General features: G+C 38.1%; 4 protein-coding genes across 7 annotated transcripts; 2 read left to right on the forward strand and 2 right to left on the reverse strand.

Annotated features, from left to right (window-relative positions):
• Window positions 1–85: 85 nt before the first annotated feature.
• On the forward strand, window positions 86–3403 carry LOC140987472 (uncharacterized). Its single transcript, XM_073455990.1, has 8 exons — window positions 86–419; window positions 676–788; window positions 1450–1528; window positions 1606–1634; window positions 2129–2222; window positions 2353–2442; window positions 2531–2723; window positions 2903–3403. Exons 1-8 carry the CDS (start codon window positions 270–272, stop codon window positions 3055–3057), a joined length of 903 nt encoding a protein of 300 aa, XP_073312091.1. The 5' UTR covers window positions 86–269; the 3' UTR covers window positions 3058–3403.
• A 2572-nt stretch (window positions 3404–5975) lies between these two features.
• Window positions 5976–6766, reverse strand: LOC140988955 (2S seed storage protein 1-like). The gene has a single exon (XM_073458073.1). It carries the CDS (start codon window positions 6691–6693, stop codon window positions 6232–6234), a length of 462 nt encoding a protein of 153 aa, XP_073314174.1. The 5' UTR covers window positions 6694–6766; the 3' UTR covers window positions 5976–6231.
• Window positions 6767–7725: 959 nt separating this feature from the next.
• Window positions 7726–9524, reverse strand: LOC140987112 (protein LHCP TRANSLOCATION DEFECT). The gene is made up of 2 exons (XM_073455514.1): window positions 9161–9524; window positions 7726–8252 (listed from the first exon to the last, which is right to left on the reverse strand). Exons 1-2 carry the CDS (start codon window positions 9452–9454, stop codon window positions 7995–7997), a joined length of 552 nt encoding a protein of 183 aa, XP_073311615.1. The 5' UTR covers window positions 9455–9524; the 3' UTR covers window positions 7726–7994.
• Window positions 9525–10632: 1108 nt separating this feature from the next.
• On the forward strand, window positions 10633–15368 carry LOC140987941 (microtubule-associated protein TORTIFOLIA1-like). Of its 4 annotated transcripts, XM_073456716.1 has the most exons (8): window positions 10633–11633; window positions 12538–12729; window positions 13008–13110; window positions 13204–13440; window positions 13531–13611; window positions 13681–13784; window positions 13858–14739; window positions 14852–15368. In XM_073456716.1, the coding sequence occupies exons 1-8, from the start codon at window positions 10938–10940 to the stop codon at window positions 15044–15046; spliced, it is 2490 nt and encodes an 829-aa protein (XP_073312817.1). In that variant the 5' UTR covers window positions 10633–10937; the 3' UTR covers window positions 15047–15368. The 4 variants fall into 4 exon arrangements, with proteins under 4 accessions (XP_073312817.1, XP_073312815.1, XP_073312816.1 ...); XM_073456714.1 differs by having other exon boundaries at window positions 10634–11633; window positions 13204–13611; XM_073456715.1 differs by having other exon boundaries at window positions 10635–11633; window positions 13531–13784.
• The last annotated feature ends 77 nt before the right edge of the window (window positions 15369–15445 follow it).

The following is a 15445-nucleotide window of genomic DNA, read 5'->3' on the forward strand; positions in this document are numbered from 1 at the left end:
CGAAACAGAAATGAGACCACCTAGCTATAAGTCCTGTCTCGATTATGTCCTAATTAAATAATATAAAATAATCATATATAAAACAATATAATATTAAACACAAGGCACCAGTTTCGCTCCTTCCCCCGTTCCCAGCCACAAGGAAGAACTTCAATTTGCATTTTCGTTTCTTCCTAATTGCTGCTAAGAATCATCGCAGCTTTTCAGTTCCCTGAGTTCTTCTGTTTGAGAAATTTGGGCTTTTTTCGTGAGTACCGGAGACAGATTGGATGCATATGGCTACAGATATTGAAAGAGTTGAGCAGAGATTAAAGTCCTATCTGGCCCAGCTCAAAACGGAGAGTGGTATTCTTCAGAGAATTGTCTATAAACACAAGAATCAACACCGAAGATGCTATTACTTTCAATATGTACTGAAGGTTTTTTCCTCTCCTTGTTTTCGGAGATGGAGCCAGGGGGGCACCCATTTTTTTTTTTAAAGAGTAGGGGCTATATTTGTTCTTGTCTTCCCTAAAATTTTTAATATATATTTTTTCATCCCCTAACTTCTTTTTTTTTTTTTTTTGCACCGTCCATTCTTGTTTAGCGCTTCCTTATGAACGTGACTTCAAGTCGCGAGTTTTCTTTCTTTTGTGCAATTGTTACGTAATGTGTTTTGTTCTTTTTAATGGGTAGGTTCGACGAGATTTGAACCTTCTTAAATCAGTGAACTTGGAGGAGATATTGGACGCCTCTTTCTTGATGATCAACGGGGATAAACCGAAGCAGAAGGTTCAGCTTTTGGAAAGGTCTTATATCCATTTGTTGCTGTTTTCTTTTATTTATTCACTTTCTCTTATTTTCTAAACCACTCCGTTGAATCCCTTATATGCGACAGTCTTACAAATGCTCATCCCCTTTGAGTTGTATTAATTGTTGGCGACCCTTGTGATTTTAAATATGTACTTGTGAAATTTAATGTTATTTTTAGATGGCATTTTATGTTCACTCGCAAATATCCATTAGTATCCTGCTTGTAACTTTTTTTTTTATGTATAATGTATCTTGTGACTACTTGGCTAATCAATTACAACAGTGATTTATGTGTACTTTGGGAGTTTAGAACGAGGTTGAATTACACAGTTTAAGTGATTGGGTCAAGATATTAGTTAAAATTTCTAGTGAAGACACTATATTTGGTTAAGGCTTCTGTCGTGTTTCCCACTCTTTTTTATGAATATCACCAAATTAATATAGCCTTGGAAGGAGGGCCTCTTAAAACTTCTTTACGACATACGTATTTCTTATCATTTGCCAAGGAGAATAACAAAAATTACAACAGACTAGATTATTCATTTTCATCTGTTGCAATGTAAGAAACTTTATTTGCAAATTCCGGGTATCGGTTGATCAATTTTGCAAGTGATAGGAAATTCTTGTATAATAATTTTTGCTGTTTTTCGTCTTCAGTTTGAAGAGGAGACGAAGTGATGATGGCAAATACAACTTTTTTGAGAGGCTCTTGGGAGCTGCCCGCTTACTGTCACAGGTTTTCCCTTAAACTCGCAATTTCTTTTTGTCTAACAATGTACTCTTGGTTGTAACGTAGACTATACATTATTGCAGATGGTTGAGCCCCTGTTGAGGGCAGCTATGTATCCTTTCATTTTATTTGCTGATAACCATCAAAGTGGCGATTTTCTAGATGTTATTGGATCCCTTTCCACATCATAAGATATCGTATGTTAAATGATTGTGTGGATTATAGTCCCAGTTTTTGTATAATATCTGCCACTACTTTTCAGTTTTCACAAGATTTTTGTGTTATTCCTAGTAACAGATTGCTGACACAATTTAATGACTTGTGATACTTTGATAGTCATTATTTTCTTGTCGCAGGTCACTATAATGCTCTTGTATTCTTTTCACTGTTCAATGACTGATTGTGTTTCTCTACGTGGTCTGTTACCATCAATTTTCCATCTGTCCTGTTCTCTCGTGATGAATAAATTACTTGTCACAATATTTGACATGATACGAGTTTTGTATGCTTTTGGTGTTTAGTTTAGCCTCCATCCTTGTGTAGTTGTTAACTGGATGAAATCAACCAAGATGATCTTTGTCAATGTTTTCTCTTAACAATTTTAAGGGAGATATCTACGCTGCTCGCGCAGTCATTTTTTATGAAGTTTTCCCTGACTACATTGGCTGTGCTGGCACGCATTCGAGTATTAGTTCAACAGGTAAGTATAATTGTGTCTTAGAGTACACACACCCAGACTTCACAACTTAAAGTATCTTTTTTGTCATACTCATCGCTTTAATTATAGAAAAGTATTTCGGAACATTGTTTACTTTTGACCACGTATGCAGGTACTGGTTGATGCTGTTCTTGTTTATAATCATGTTTCTTCTCTTTCTCAAAGGGAACATACTACAAAACTAAGCCGAGAGGGATTTGAGGTTAGACTGCTTTAGTTCATGCAAATGAGTTCTTTCATGCAACACATTCATTTTGATTTCGAAAGTTGCTTTCGATACATATATACAGATATTTCGAGAATATTATCCGAGAAAGATGGAAGGTACCGTGACTTTAGATTGCATTTGGCAAATAGATAAGTTTGTGTTAGTCGAGAAGACAGATGAAAGTGAATCTAAAAGCCAAGAGAAAGATGACCGAGAAGATGTCTTGATACAGCCATCAAATATACAATACGATAATATTGAGGCTTTCCTCGGAGGTTAGACCCTCTAAATCAATATGATTTATCAAATTAGTACATTTTAATGATGGCTGTACTGAAGTTTTCGGGGACCTTAGTCTTCATATTCTCCTTTCCTCCTTTTTCTGTTTCTTGTAGCTTTGACGTATTTGGTGTGCTTGCATGACGTTATTTCCCTTTTTTTACTCGTGTCGCAGATGAATCTGATCCCATAGATGTCGAGCTTGTTTCAGCAGAACCGATCGATGGTGAAGAAAGTTCAGGGAACCATCTTGAAAAGCATGTTCAAAATGATTCACCCAGTGCTGGATCTTCGTTTCCCATAAATCTGACACATGCGGTGAAAAGTTGATGGAAGCTGGTTCAATAACTGCTAGTTTTAGCACAGCTCCTCTTGTTAATCCTGTGAAACATGAAAGCCCAACAAAGAAAAATGTTGCATTTGTTTCTGTTGATCCAAGGAGAAGATCAACAACTGCAAATCAATCGAAGGTTCAGCAGAGGAACCGACAAGAGTGGAGAAGATCACTGCCGGAAATCACAAGGCCTGGTAGTCTTTTCTGAGTAATAATAAAGGAGATGAACGGAAATTGTACATGTGATCTTGATACAAATTTACTTGTCAAACATCATTAAGGGACTTCGTAATTTTCTTAAATCTAAATGATAGTAGATTAATCGGCATTCGGTCATGTCAAATTCTGATTTTTTTTTTTACCCCTCCTCTTCAGATCCCTTCTATTTTTTTCCCCCTCCTCTTTAGATCCCTTCTATTTTATCTAAGGCTGTGTGTGCCACTTTAAATATTGTTTATGCCATATTTGCGTGCATTGCCAAATGTACGTACATCCCAAATTTGGTGTGAACCGGTCTCCCAACTCAAAAAAATTAATAATAATAATAACTCAAAAACAAAAAAAAAATCGTGAGAATTATATATTAAGGTTGCATTGACTTACATATAAAATGGTTATATCATTTTTTTCTCTTTTTCAACGTTGACTAGCTGTTCAGTAGTTCTTTGCTGTTCAGTAATTCTTTACTGTTTTTTCTGACTTGGGACTTCATGAGCGATTATTTTTGCGCATTTAATTCCATAAAAAGTACCTCAACTCTTTATTTTCAATTCAAGCATCTATTTTAAAACGTTCCCGTTCCACTTCTGTATCTTCCATTTGTTAGGAAATACGGATAGGTAATTATCATGCTTTGAATTTATCAGTATGTTTCATAAGTTGCAGAAGAATAATATTATAAACCTTGGATCAGGGTCGCAGTTATTAAAGGACATATTGATTGAACCCGAAACTGGAGAACATACACTCACGCTGCACCACCATGCAAAACTCTACCACGTAAAAATTACACACACGATAGTATGCATAAATTCTACGTACTTATTACACGCATCGAAATCACCTCCTCTCATAAACCAGCAAACCAGATAAATGGCAGCCATTTCGCAGGGACAGAAGCACAACTTTATTCTCGAGTCATGATGGCAACGTGGGCTATATGTTGACTACTTCAGTTCAGGCAGCATTCATGCGGCACTTCTCACGCATTTGCATTCCGCACATTTGTGGAAGGTTCTCCATCATTTCCCTCATCTCTTGCATTTCTTCCCTTTTGGATCCCATTTCTTGTTTCTGCTCCCTCCACATCATTTTCATGGCCTCGCACCTGCATGGAGAACTGATCTGCTCCAGCTGCTGGCAGCACTCTTGGAGGAGCTCACCTTGGCCCCGCATTGGATTGCTCACAGAGGTCCTCAGGAAGGAGGCATCCAAGTACCGTCCTCCCATTTTTTGCATCCACATCTGGCAGTGGCGCAGCCTCTGCTGTTGCTGGTATTCCTGCATGCATGATTCTCCCTCGCCACGTGGGTTCTCCTCGTCAACCATTGTGGTAGTCACCACCGTGGTGTAGGTGGTGGCGATGGCCACGGCGAGTAGAGCAGCGAAGAGAGCCGCGAAAGTGATTACTTTAGACATGACTAGCAGTGATCTGAGTTCCCTTAGTTGCTGATTGATACTGAACTCGCTTGGTGTGAGGGAATTGAAGGGAGCGAGGGTTGTATTTGTAGTGGAGTAAAGCGTTTGCATGGCGAGAACGTGGAATATGAGTAACATGCAAACCGGGAATAGGTCGGAGAGGTGGCATCACCATTGGAATCGAGCTTCCACGTGTGTAAATTCATGCAAATGCCTAGGGAGTTGATTCGACGTTATACAAATTAGCATAATTTAATCAAATCAACCTGAAACTATGGAGCCGATTTGGCAGTATCTGATTGTAACTAGGAAAATAAAATTTAAAACGTTCTGAGAATAAAATTTATATATATTTTTACCTATAATAAATATTAAAAGATATACAAATGTCACATATATCATGTTCAATTTTTATTTTTTTAAAATCCATGCTACTTCTCATGAAAGTAGAGGGAGATGGAATGATGTGACCTGCATCCCCCATTAAACCCCCTCGCCACACCCGTTGGGGCTCTTCTCTTTCTGGCCAGGCCCTGTTTGTTTATGAAGTGTGAAGACTGGATCTTGTGTTTGAATCGAGCAAAATATGTGGTTTTTAGTGAGAAATTTTATCCCGTGGGCTATGTTGTGTAGTGTGTTATTGGTTTCTTTTATCCTCAAATACTGGGCTAGTTCTGCATTCTTTGATGGTTGGCTTTACATATCTTTTCCAGTGTTGGTGAATACTTTCTTCAGATTTGTGGTGTTGGATTATTTTTTATTCTGATGGACCCATTGAAATTGGATAGAAAATAATTTCCGCTATTAAGGTTCTTTAATGTTAAAGCCTAAAGGTCCTTAAATCACGACAGGTCAGTTATTTTGTGCACAGAATTTGAAAGGAAAATCAAGTGAATAACTGGATATCCTTTCAACCAGTTTCTTTTGTTTGAAAGTAAACATCCGGTGTGAATTTATATCCACCAGCTAATGGTTGCATTCAATTCTATCCCAAATTTGCAACTACTGTTCATGGTTTTTCAGTCCGTGTTTCCATGTACGTAGCGTTTGCTGTGGCAAATAAATCTGTATTTGTTTTCCTCATTCTATGCGAGTCCACAGATATTCGATGCGAGTCCATCTAGCCAAGAATGCTGGTTTATAAATGAAACTATATATGCGGCGTGCAGCTGTTAATTAAGAAATATGGCTATATAGTACATTATCATGCTTTTATTTATCACTATGTTTCATAAGTTGAAGAGGAATAATTATAAACCTTGGATTAGAGTCGCAGTTAATAAAAGGGCATATTTATTGAACCCGAAACCGGAGGACATACACTCACGCTGCACCACCATGCAAAACTCTACCACGTAAAAATTACACACACGATAGTATGCATAAATTCTACGAACTTATTACATGAATCCAAACCACCACCTCTCATAAAACATCAAACCAGATAAATGGCTGCCAATTCGTAGGGACAGAAGCACAACTTTATTCTCGAGGCATGAGGGCAACGTGGGCTATGTAACGACTACTTCAGTTCAGGCAGCATTCATGCGGCACTTCTCACGCATTTGCATTCCGCACATTTGTGGAAGGTTCTCCATCATTTCCCTCATCTCTTGCATTTCTTCCCTTTTGGATCCCATTTCTTGTTTCTGCTCCCTCCACATCATTTTCATGGCTTCGCACCTGCATGGAGAGCTGATCTGCTCCAGCTGCTGGCAGCACTCTTGGAGGTGCTCGCCTTGGCCCCGCATTGGATTGCTCACAGCTGTCCTCAGGAAGGAGGCATCCAAGTACCGTCCTCCCATTTTTTGCATCCACATCTGGCAGTGGCGCAGCCTCTGCTGTTGCTGGTATTCCTGCATGCATGATTCTCCCTCGCCACGTGGGTTCTCCTCGTCAACCATTGTGGTAGTCACCACCGTGGTGTAGGTGGTGGCGCTGGCCACGGCGAGAAGAGCAGTGAAGAGAGCCGCGAAACCGATTACTTTGGCCATGACTAGCTAGCAGTGATCAGAGTTACCTTAGTTGCTGATTGATACTGAATTATGCTTGGTGTGAGGGAATTGAAGGGGGCGAGGGTTGTATTTGTAGTGGAGTAAAGCGTTTGCATGGCGAGAACGTGGAATATGAGTAACATGCAAACCGGGAATAGGTCGGAGAGGTGGCATCACCATTGGAATCGAGCTTCCACGTGTGTAAATTCATGCAAATGCCTAGGGACCTGGTTCCAGACATCATACAAACTATCACGATTTAATCAAATCAAGCTGAAACTAAGTAGCCAATTTGGCATTATCTGATTGTAACTTGGGAAATAAAATTTAAAACGTTCTGAGAATAAATGTATATATATACATATATATTTAGTTATATTAAATGTTGAAAGATATACAAATGTCACATGTTGTTCAATTTATTAAAATCGTTATCTGGTTTATAAAATCGCACTTAAAATTGGGAAAATTGTAATTTTTGTTATGTAAAATCTTTTGGGTTTAGTCATGTTTTTCTTAAAGTTTAATTTTATTAAGTAATTTGAATTTTTTTTGTTTTTTGGTTCATTTTTTTACTTGAAACTCTAAACATCAAATGTGATTCATTTAGCACCGATTTGTATATTTTAATATTTGTAATATAAGTTTTATTTTTGTTACACGATTCACGTAAAAGAGTATCAATATCAAATAAACAATATTTGGTAGATTTAGAGGTTACAAGATAAAAAAATAAAAAATTTGTATAACAATAAGTAATAAATTAGTTATTCCTGTTATTATTGTAGTGTATATAAAGGGTTTTGAGAAGACCCAAGCATGTTTGGAGAACATTCGAGGACAGAAACAAACCTCGCGAAAACAAAATTCACTTATCATCAAAACGTCCATTTTTATACACAAGATTCTGAAAATGTAACACAAATTTTTCTTTATTAACTCATTGATCAATTCTTAGATGGGCCTCTACAATGTAGATTCATATATGGCTCAAATTGTTTTCACTCGAATTCAATTCATCTGTAATTCCAATGAACACCAACCAAATAAGCCGGTTCTATCGTGAATGTTCTCAAAAGCAACGAACGTAAACCACACAACCATTGGTGTCTGTCCACAAAGATACCCAGTGAAAAATGAAAAAAAGCCCTCAAAGTTATCTAAGTGTAGCTAGCTAGAGAACTGACTGATCTCACAAGGTAGATTTATACAGCAACCATCGATTGATCTGTGGGGAACAAACACAACATGATAACAAGATGATATCTTTATGGACGGGAAAGTGCAGTTTTTAAGAATCATCAAGCTTTTTGCACAGAAAAACCAATAATGAATTCCTTGATTTCATCGCTGGCTGCTCTATCCAGCGCAGTTCGATCCTGTGCATCCTTGATGGTGTAATCAGCTCCAGCACGCATCAACTCTTCGATCTTCGGTTTATCACCTTCTGAAGCAGCCATCAATAACAAAATATCGACGGGGTGGATGTTCTGGTTCAGTAGAGCCTCCATTTTGTCGTATGAACCCTCCACAGCTAACATGCCCATATAGTTGAAGTACTGCTCAAAAGTTCAAATCGTCATAGAAACTACTTTCTTTAAGAAGATTAAAACTATTAATTAGAACATCAAGCTGAGGAGATGCACTTGATTCTATCAATGAAGCATCAACTTCAAAATTTATACTAGATAGGCTTCAACAACAGATTTTATTGACTCGTTCTCAATCATAACATTCACATGAACCCTCACCTTCAAAATTACTATTGCAGTATTCAAACTAGAGCATCTAAACTTCTTGCCTACGAATCTGTGGCATTATCCAAACAATCCAATTGGTGTTGATTCGTAGTGCAAGTAAATATTCAACAATCGAAAACTACCTAGTAGATTAATTCGAGCTACACTGCAGCTTCAACCTTGAAATGAATATCTAATTGCTGTATTCAGTAAATATTCAATCATTTGAAGACTACCTTCTACGATTTCAATAATCCCTTTTATTATCAATACCTTTCGAGTGCAAGTAATGTATGCTACTCCAGTACTGACTTAAATAAGATCACCATAATCATACTTTCGCAAGCTTCTCCCACGAAAATCATGGCGAAACAGAGGAGTAATAATTTTCTGCGGAATTTTTCTAAAACTAAAATCTTTGCCCCCAAATCCACCTCCACATTGCGAAGTCCATCACCTACACCAAAGTATTCAACTTGCATTTTCGGTGCTCTAAAAATTTCCGCATCTGGGAAATAATCAGATTGAGTATAAAAAATTAGGCAGTACTCGATGCTTATCTTTTCAAATTATGTTTTCCCAATTGACGAAAAAGAACCGTGTCCGTAAACTCAGCCGACATATAAAACCACATTCATCGCCATAGAAGAACACAGGAAGAAGCGCATGAAACAATTGCCAACAATTAAAGCGTAAGCAAGAACAAAATCAGCAGAGATATACTACACCTGTTCAACATCATCGCGGTCGAAATCATCGCGGGACTGACTACCGTAAATGCCGGCACCTTCGGCATCAACTCCATTCTTCCCGAACTTGAACCAGCAGGTGGTTCTCGAACCGCAGCTGGGTCCCAGTTTTTTTGTGGTTCTGCACCATCCAAGACTATTTCCACCTTTCGCACAACCCAGAAATGGACAAGTCCGCAGCAGGGGAGGTACAACAGCAGACCCACTTGAAGGAGAACCTACAGATTTAGAGGACAATTTTGGTTGGAGAGAAAGTGGAAATGTTGACGCCATTGACGATGGTTTCTGATTCTCACTGACTCTGAAAACCAACGGTTCAAATCATCTAATATTCACTGAAGGATTGGAATTTAACATTATATAATATTATATATTGACAAATTCTAATTTTCTTGATTTAGGAATTAGGATGCTATTAAAGAACTGGGCTTTACTTTTGTCAAAAGCCCGTGTGTTATTCTTGGCCCAAGGCTTTCCCTTAAAGCCCAGAAATGACCACACAAAGTATCGTCATCTGATATCAATATATCATAAATCTAAAGGATGCTTTATTTTGATTCTTTTCTCTTAAAATTTTTAAAATAGTGTTACATATTTGTTTATGCACGTCTTCTTCTTTTGTGCACGTCTTCTTTAAAGATAAGCGTGTGGATCTAAACGTAAACAGCTAAACTATTGGTTGAAATAAAGAAATCATTTAGGCTATTTTAGAGTATTAAAAAGATATTTTAATTTATATCGCATAAAATTTTTAGTAAAACGATAGTTTTAACTGTATTTTAATAAAGATAAGCAATTGATCATTCAATTGATATCAAAGAGAAGATAAAGTGTTGGATTTTCAAGTAATGCAACTATTGATTGAGAGTGAAATTGTTGTATTTTAATAACTGTTCATTTGAAAAAAAACAATTGATACGTGTCATTTGAATTGCTATATTGTTTTAAAAAATTTAAATTGGATCGGTATCATTGGATCGGTATCAGCTTGCGAAAGGGGGTGGATTCAAAAACACCTCAATAATATTTTCCATGGGACTTGGACTTTTGTGTTTATGGTATGGAGACAAGTACATACAACCAACATGTGCCACTTACTAACGGATCTGAGACGATTATGAAACCGATAAAATCGAACCGGTTCTCGTTTCGAGTTTAATAGATCGATTTTAAGAATCGAACCGCATATTAAGTATGTATGTTGTTCCTTGACCATATGTTAAATTATATTCTTGGAAAAATCAATTTTGAGCCCTTAAATTCAAATTCACATTTGCATTCTTCTAATCATGTACTCAAATTATTCAGCCACAACATGCTCAGTTTACTACATTCATTTATACTCTAATGAAGAATTATCATCCTAGTGGAATCATACTAAACTTTTACGTATTTCCCCAGTTCTTGCAAAACAGAAGGTAGAAAAAAATAAGAGAAAATAATTATATATGTAAATTAAAGAAAATTGGATTACTTGGAATGAAAATGGGGGATTTGACCCACTATGGGTCACAGATCTATCTAATGGAGCTTTCCAGCACACCTGCTACTCTCATTTTTGCTTTCGATTTTAGTAACCACCATTGATAACAATCCCTCACTTCCTTGATTCTCACTCTTCCCTCCAGTTATCTTGCATTTTCAAATAAAAAAGATTTCGAATTTACCTCATTACCCATCTTCCCGTTCCTCCCAAATAAAAAAAACTTGTATTTTTGGCGTTGTTTAGTTATTCTTGCGCTGCAAAAATTGAAAAATGAGCTCGCAAAGATCTTCAAAACCCACGAAACCTCCCAACCAAACAGCCCCTTCGAGATCTTCACCCGCTTCTTCCTCGTCTTCGCTGTCCTCCCATTTGGCCATGGTTGAATTGAAGCAGAGAATCCTTACTTGCCTCTCTAAACTAGCCGACCGAGACACCCACCAGATCGCTGTGGAAGATCTCGAGAAGATCATCAATGGACTCTCAAGCGACGGCATTTCAATGCTACTTAACTGCCTTTACGACGCCTCCAACGACCCCAAGCCTGCTGTCAAGAAGGAAGGTATCCGACTCCTCGCCGTGCTATGTGCCGTCCACACCGACCCCGCCGCGACCCACCTCACCAAAATCATTGCCCACATCGTTAAGAAGCTCAAGGACACTGATTCACAGGTCAGGGACGCGTGTCGTGATGCCATTGGCTCTCTTGCGGGGTTGTACCTGAAGGGCGGTAATGGTGGGGACGGAGTTGTTTCTCTGTTTGTGAAGCCTTTATTTGAAGTGATGAGTGAGAATAACAAGACTGCCCAAGGCGCCGCTGCTATGTGTTTGGCTAAAATGATTGAATGCTCCGCTGACCCGCCTTTGGTTACGTTCCAGAAACTTTGTCCTAGGGTTTGCAAGCACTTGAATAGTCTGAATTTCCTGGCTAAAGCTTCACTATTGCAAGTGGTTTCGAGTTTGTCCCAGGTTTGGTTTGGTTTGGTCCCAATGATGATGTTTTATGTTATCTACTTAGTTGACGTTTGATATCTTATCTAATTCGCCTTTTGGATTCATTACCACTTGGAAACTTTGTTTTTTATATCAATCGAGATTTATGAGACAAGCTAGCTGAAGTTTTATTGTATCTTAAGCTATATTTGATGATTTATTCTACCTTTTGTTATATGTTTGATAACACCATAGTGAGAGCTATATTTGATGATTTATTCTACTTTTTGTTATATGTTTGATAACACCATAGTGAGAGACTTGATCTATCAAAAGCTATATTGATGATCTATTCTACCTTTTGTAATGTATTTGATAATTGATAACACCATAGTGAGAGACACAGATCGGTGGAATATGGAATATTTGGTATACTGGTTTTCACTATTTTACTTGTGCTTACATATTTGAGGCAAAACTCCTAGTGTGATGAAATTGTACTAGACAACGCTGTATTACATTGCTTTAACAAATCACCGAAGCCAGGATAATTTTGATATGCGCTAGAATCCATCTTTCTCTATATTTTATTTGTATCTATGTGGTTTCCCAATGTTTGCTTTTTGAAGCATGTACGCCAAATAAACTAATAAATTGGTCGGCACTGAAACTGGCTACTCGCCAGTCGCCACCCTTATCTAAGTCAACAAGGATTCAAAATTGTCATCATATTACTTTACAGATCTGGCCTCTTATCATACACTAGGAGATTGAGATTCCTGTGGTTGAATTTCAATGAGCAATATTTATTCTACTCATTGTGGTCTAGACTCTTAAGGATATTCCTTTTCTGGATTTCTGCAATCCTGGACAATAGCACGAAGACATTAGTTAGTGTTCTTCTGTGGTGATACTATACATGTTCTTCATATTGTTGCAGGTTGGATCAATCACACCTCAAAGTTTAGAATCCTTGCTGCCAAGCATTCATGAGTGTCTTGGCAGTTCAGATTGGACCACTAGAAAGGCTGCAGCTGAGGCGTTAATTTCCTTATCTTCCAATACGAGTTACATAACACCAGAAGGAGCTGCTTCCACATTGAATGTGCTTGAGTCCTGTCGATTTGACAAGGTATGCATCAAATAGTGTTATATCCACCCAAACCATTTTACATCAAAACAGTATGATATCTTCCCGAACCATTGTATGAATTTCTGGCATCGATGCAAAGATATTAGTTTTTATGACAGTTGGGTAAGGTATGTTTTCATATGTGATCCTCCACTTCTGATATGGTGTTTGATTCCTTAAATGGTGATTTTAGCTGGGAAGTGTGTTGATTCGGGGATGTATTACTTCTCGTATCATGGGTAACCTAACCAACTAATACAACGTCAATTTTTCCTCAGATCAAACCTGCAAGAGAGAGTATAACAGAGGCTTTGCAGATATTGAAGAAAATTGCTGGAAAAGGAGATGGATCTTCAGATGATAATAAAACTTCATCTCATGGTAGGCATATGATTAAAAACTTCATCATTAATTTATCATTCAGTTAGAATTTTTTTTCTTTACATGTTTCATGTTAAAATGCTCAATATTCAGAGGGTGATGCTGCCGACCCATCAGATAGAAACGATCTTCCAAGTCACGGTGATAAAGGAAGTGAAAATTCTATAAAGGATCCATCCAGCGGATTGTCCCCTACTGATTCTAGTTCTAAAGGCAAGGGAAACAACATTTCTGACAAGACTGTAGGGATGCTGAAGAAGAAAGCACCAGCATTGACTGACAAAGAACTGAACCCTGAATTCTTCCAGAATCTAGAAACTAGAGGTTCAGGTGAGTTACCTGTAGAAGTGATTGTCCCTCGCCGATGTATTAAAGTTTTAAATTCACAAAATGAGGAAGAGTCAGAATCGAATGATACAGATCTGAATGGGAATGCTAGGCTTAACTTACAGGCTGGTGATATCAGAGGGAAATATGGAAGCATGGAAAGGGGCATTGCTGGTGAGCGCGGTAATTCTTCTAATCAGCGAGAGTCATCCAACATTTATCCTGATTTTTCCAGAAATCCAGGTCAATCTGAGGGATTTATGAGTTCTAAAGGAAATTGGTTGGTAATTCAGAGACAATTGTTACAACTGGAGAGGCAACAGGCTCATCTAATGAACATGTTGCAGGTTCTTTTCTTTTATTTGCAGTTAGATCTTGATTCCTGAATCGGCATTAATAAATGTTTCTTTTCCATCGTAGGATTTTATGGGCGGCTCTCATGAAAGCATGGTGACACTAGAAAACAGAGTACGGGGTCTTGAGAGAGTTGTTGAAGACATGGCACGAGATTTGTCTGTATCATCAGGCAGAAGGGGCAGTAGTTCTATGGTAGGATTCGAGGGATCTTCAAATAGGCCTCTCAGCAGATACAATGGCTTTCCTGACTACTCCAGTGGCAAACTTGGAAGAGGTAACGATGGGCGCAGTCACTTTGGGGAGAGGTTTACTGCATTTGATAACGTTTCTTCAGGACCCAAAGGTAGGGGCTCTTCTTGGAGATCTGATGTATCAGATTCTTGGGACTTTCCCACATATGGTAAAAATAGCCAAATGGGCTCAAGGAGAGCCGCCGGTGGTGGTCCGACAGATTTTAGAATTTCTAAAACAGAAAATGGGGCTGATCAGGCTGGTAGCCGGAGAGCTTGGGAAAACGGAGCAGGGCCTATTAGATTTGGTGAAGGACCTTCCGCGAGAAGTGTTTGGCAAGCTTCAAAGGATGAAGCAACCTTGGAAGCTATTCGAGTTGCTGGTGAGGACAATGGAGTTACACGTAGTGCACGAGTGGCTATACCAGAAAGGACAGCTGAAGCACTAGGAGACGATGACCCAGTTCAAGAACGTGATCCAATTTGGACGTCTTGGAGCAATGCAATGGATGCTCTTCACATCGGTGATATGGATTCTGCTTTTGTCGATGTTTTGTCTACTGGAGATGACCTCTTGCTAGTAAAACTCATGGACAAATCAGGCCCTGTAATTGACCAACTTTCAAATGAGGTGGCCAGTGAAATTCTGCATGCTGTTGCACAGTTTCTGTTGGAGCAGAACTTGTTTGATATGTGCTTATATTGGATTCAACAGGTATAACTGTTGTTTCAATGTCGGTATTTAATATTTTTGGTCTTTTCATATGATTTGATTTGTTCAGTGTTAACGATAAGCCTATTGATTCTGTTCCGCTTCCTTTACTTAGTTGGCAGACATTGTCTTGGAACATGGTCAAGATGTTCCTGGCATTCCGATTGAAGTAAAAATGGAAATTTTACAGAATTTGCAAGACTGTTATTCAGTAGATCTGCCTGAGGACTGGGAAGGCTCGTCAACAGACCAATTGTTAATGCAGTTGGCATCTGCCTGGGAAATTGATCTGCGAAATTTGAGTAAATAGTTGTCAGAATTCCTTTTTGCTTGATGATTTGTCTGGTGGTGAAGTTTGATACATTTTTTATATTTACACACCCTGCTTCAAATGCCTGAGGGAGTGCATTGTTAAATACTGCAGTCACATCAATCTTGAAATGTATGTAGAGAATTTTGCTAGAGTGCAATATTTGTCTTTACAGATTCTCCGAGATATTAACAGAATTGTGTGCTGATGACTTCGATCTTTTTTTTTTTAAATTTATTTATTTTCATTCAATCAATTTCACCAACATTGTACCTTATTTTTTAAAGTATCTCTTTACATAATAATCCCTTAATTCAAATAATTGGAAGACTTAGGTTATCCTACCCTGTCTAATTATTACACTACACATAAGCTCACTCACCATTTCAGGTGTTCTCT

The sequence above is a fragment of the Primulina huaijiensis genome, chromosome 11 (genome assembly GCF_012295235.1).
Source record: "Primulina huaijiensis isolate GDHJ02 chromosome 11, ASM1229523v2, whole genome shotgun sequence".
Taxonomy (NCBI): Eukaryota; Viridiplantae; Streptophyta; class Magnoliopsida; order Lamiales; family Gesneriaceae; genus Primulina; species Primulina huaijiensis.

Coding starts and splice junctions, on each gene's coding strand:
- LOC140987112 (XM_073455514.1), bottom strand. CDS start 9,454: ATGGCGTCAACATTTCCACTTTCTCTCCAACCAAAATTGTCCTCTAAA. Junction 8,253..9,160: donor ACCGCGATGATGTTGAACAG/GTGTAGTATATC, acceptor ACTTTTGAGCAG/TACTTCAACTATATGGGCAT.
- LOC140987941 (XM_073456713.1), top strand. CDS start 10,938: ATGAGCTCGCAAAGATCTTCAAAACCCACGAAACCTCCCAACCAAACA. Junction 13,111..13,203: donor TAATAAAACTTCATCTCATG/GTAGGCATATGA, acceptor CTCAATATTCAG/AGGGTGATGCTGCCGACCCA. Junction 13,785..13,857: donor ATCTAATGAACATGTTGCAG/GTTCTTTTCTTT, acceptor TTTCCATCGTAG/GATTTTATGGGCGGCTCTCA.
- LOC140987472 (XM_073455990.1), top strand. CDS start 270: ATGCATATGGCTACAGATATTGAAAGAGTTGAGCAGAGATTAAAGTCC. Junction 789..1,449: donor AAGGTTCAGCTTTTGGAAAG/GTCTTATATCCA, acceptor TTTCGTCTTCAG/TTTGAAGAGGAGACGAAGTG. Junction 2,724..2,902: donor TATTGAGGCTTTCCTCGGAG/GTTAGACCCTCT, acceptor CTCGTGTCGCAG/ATGAATCTGATCCCATAGAT.
- LOC140988955 (XM_073458073.1), bottom strand. CDS start 6,693: ATGGCCAAAGTAATCGGTTTCGCGGCTCTCTTCACTGCTCTTCTCGCC.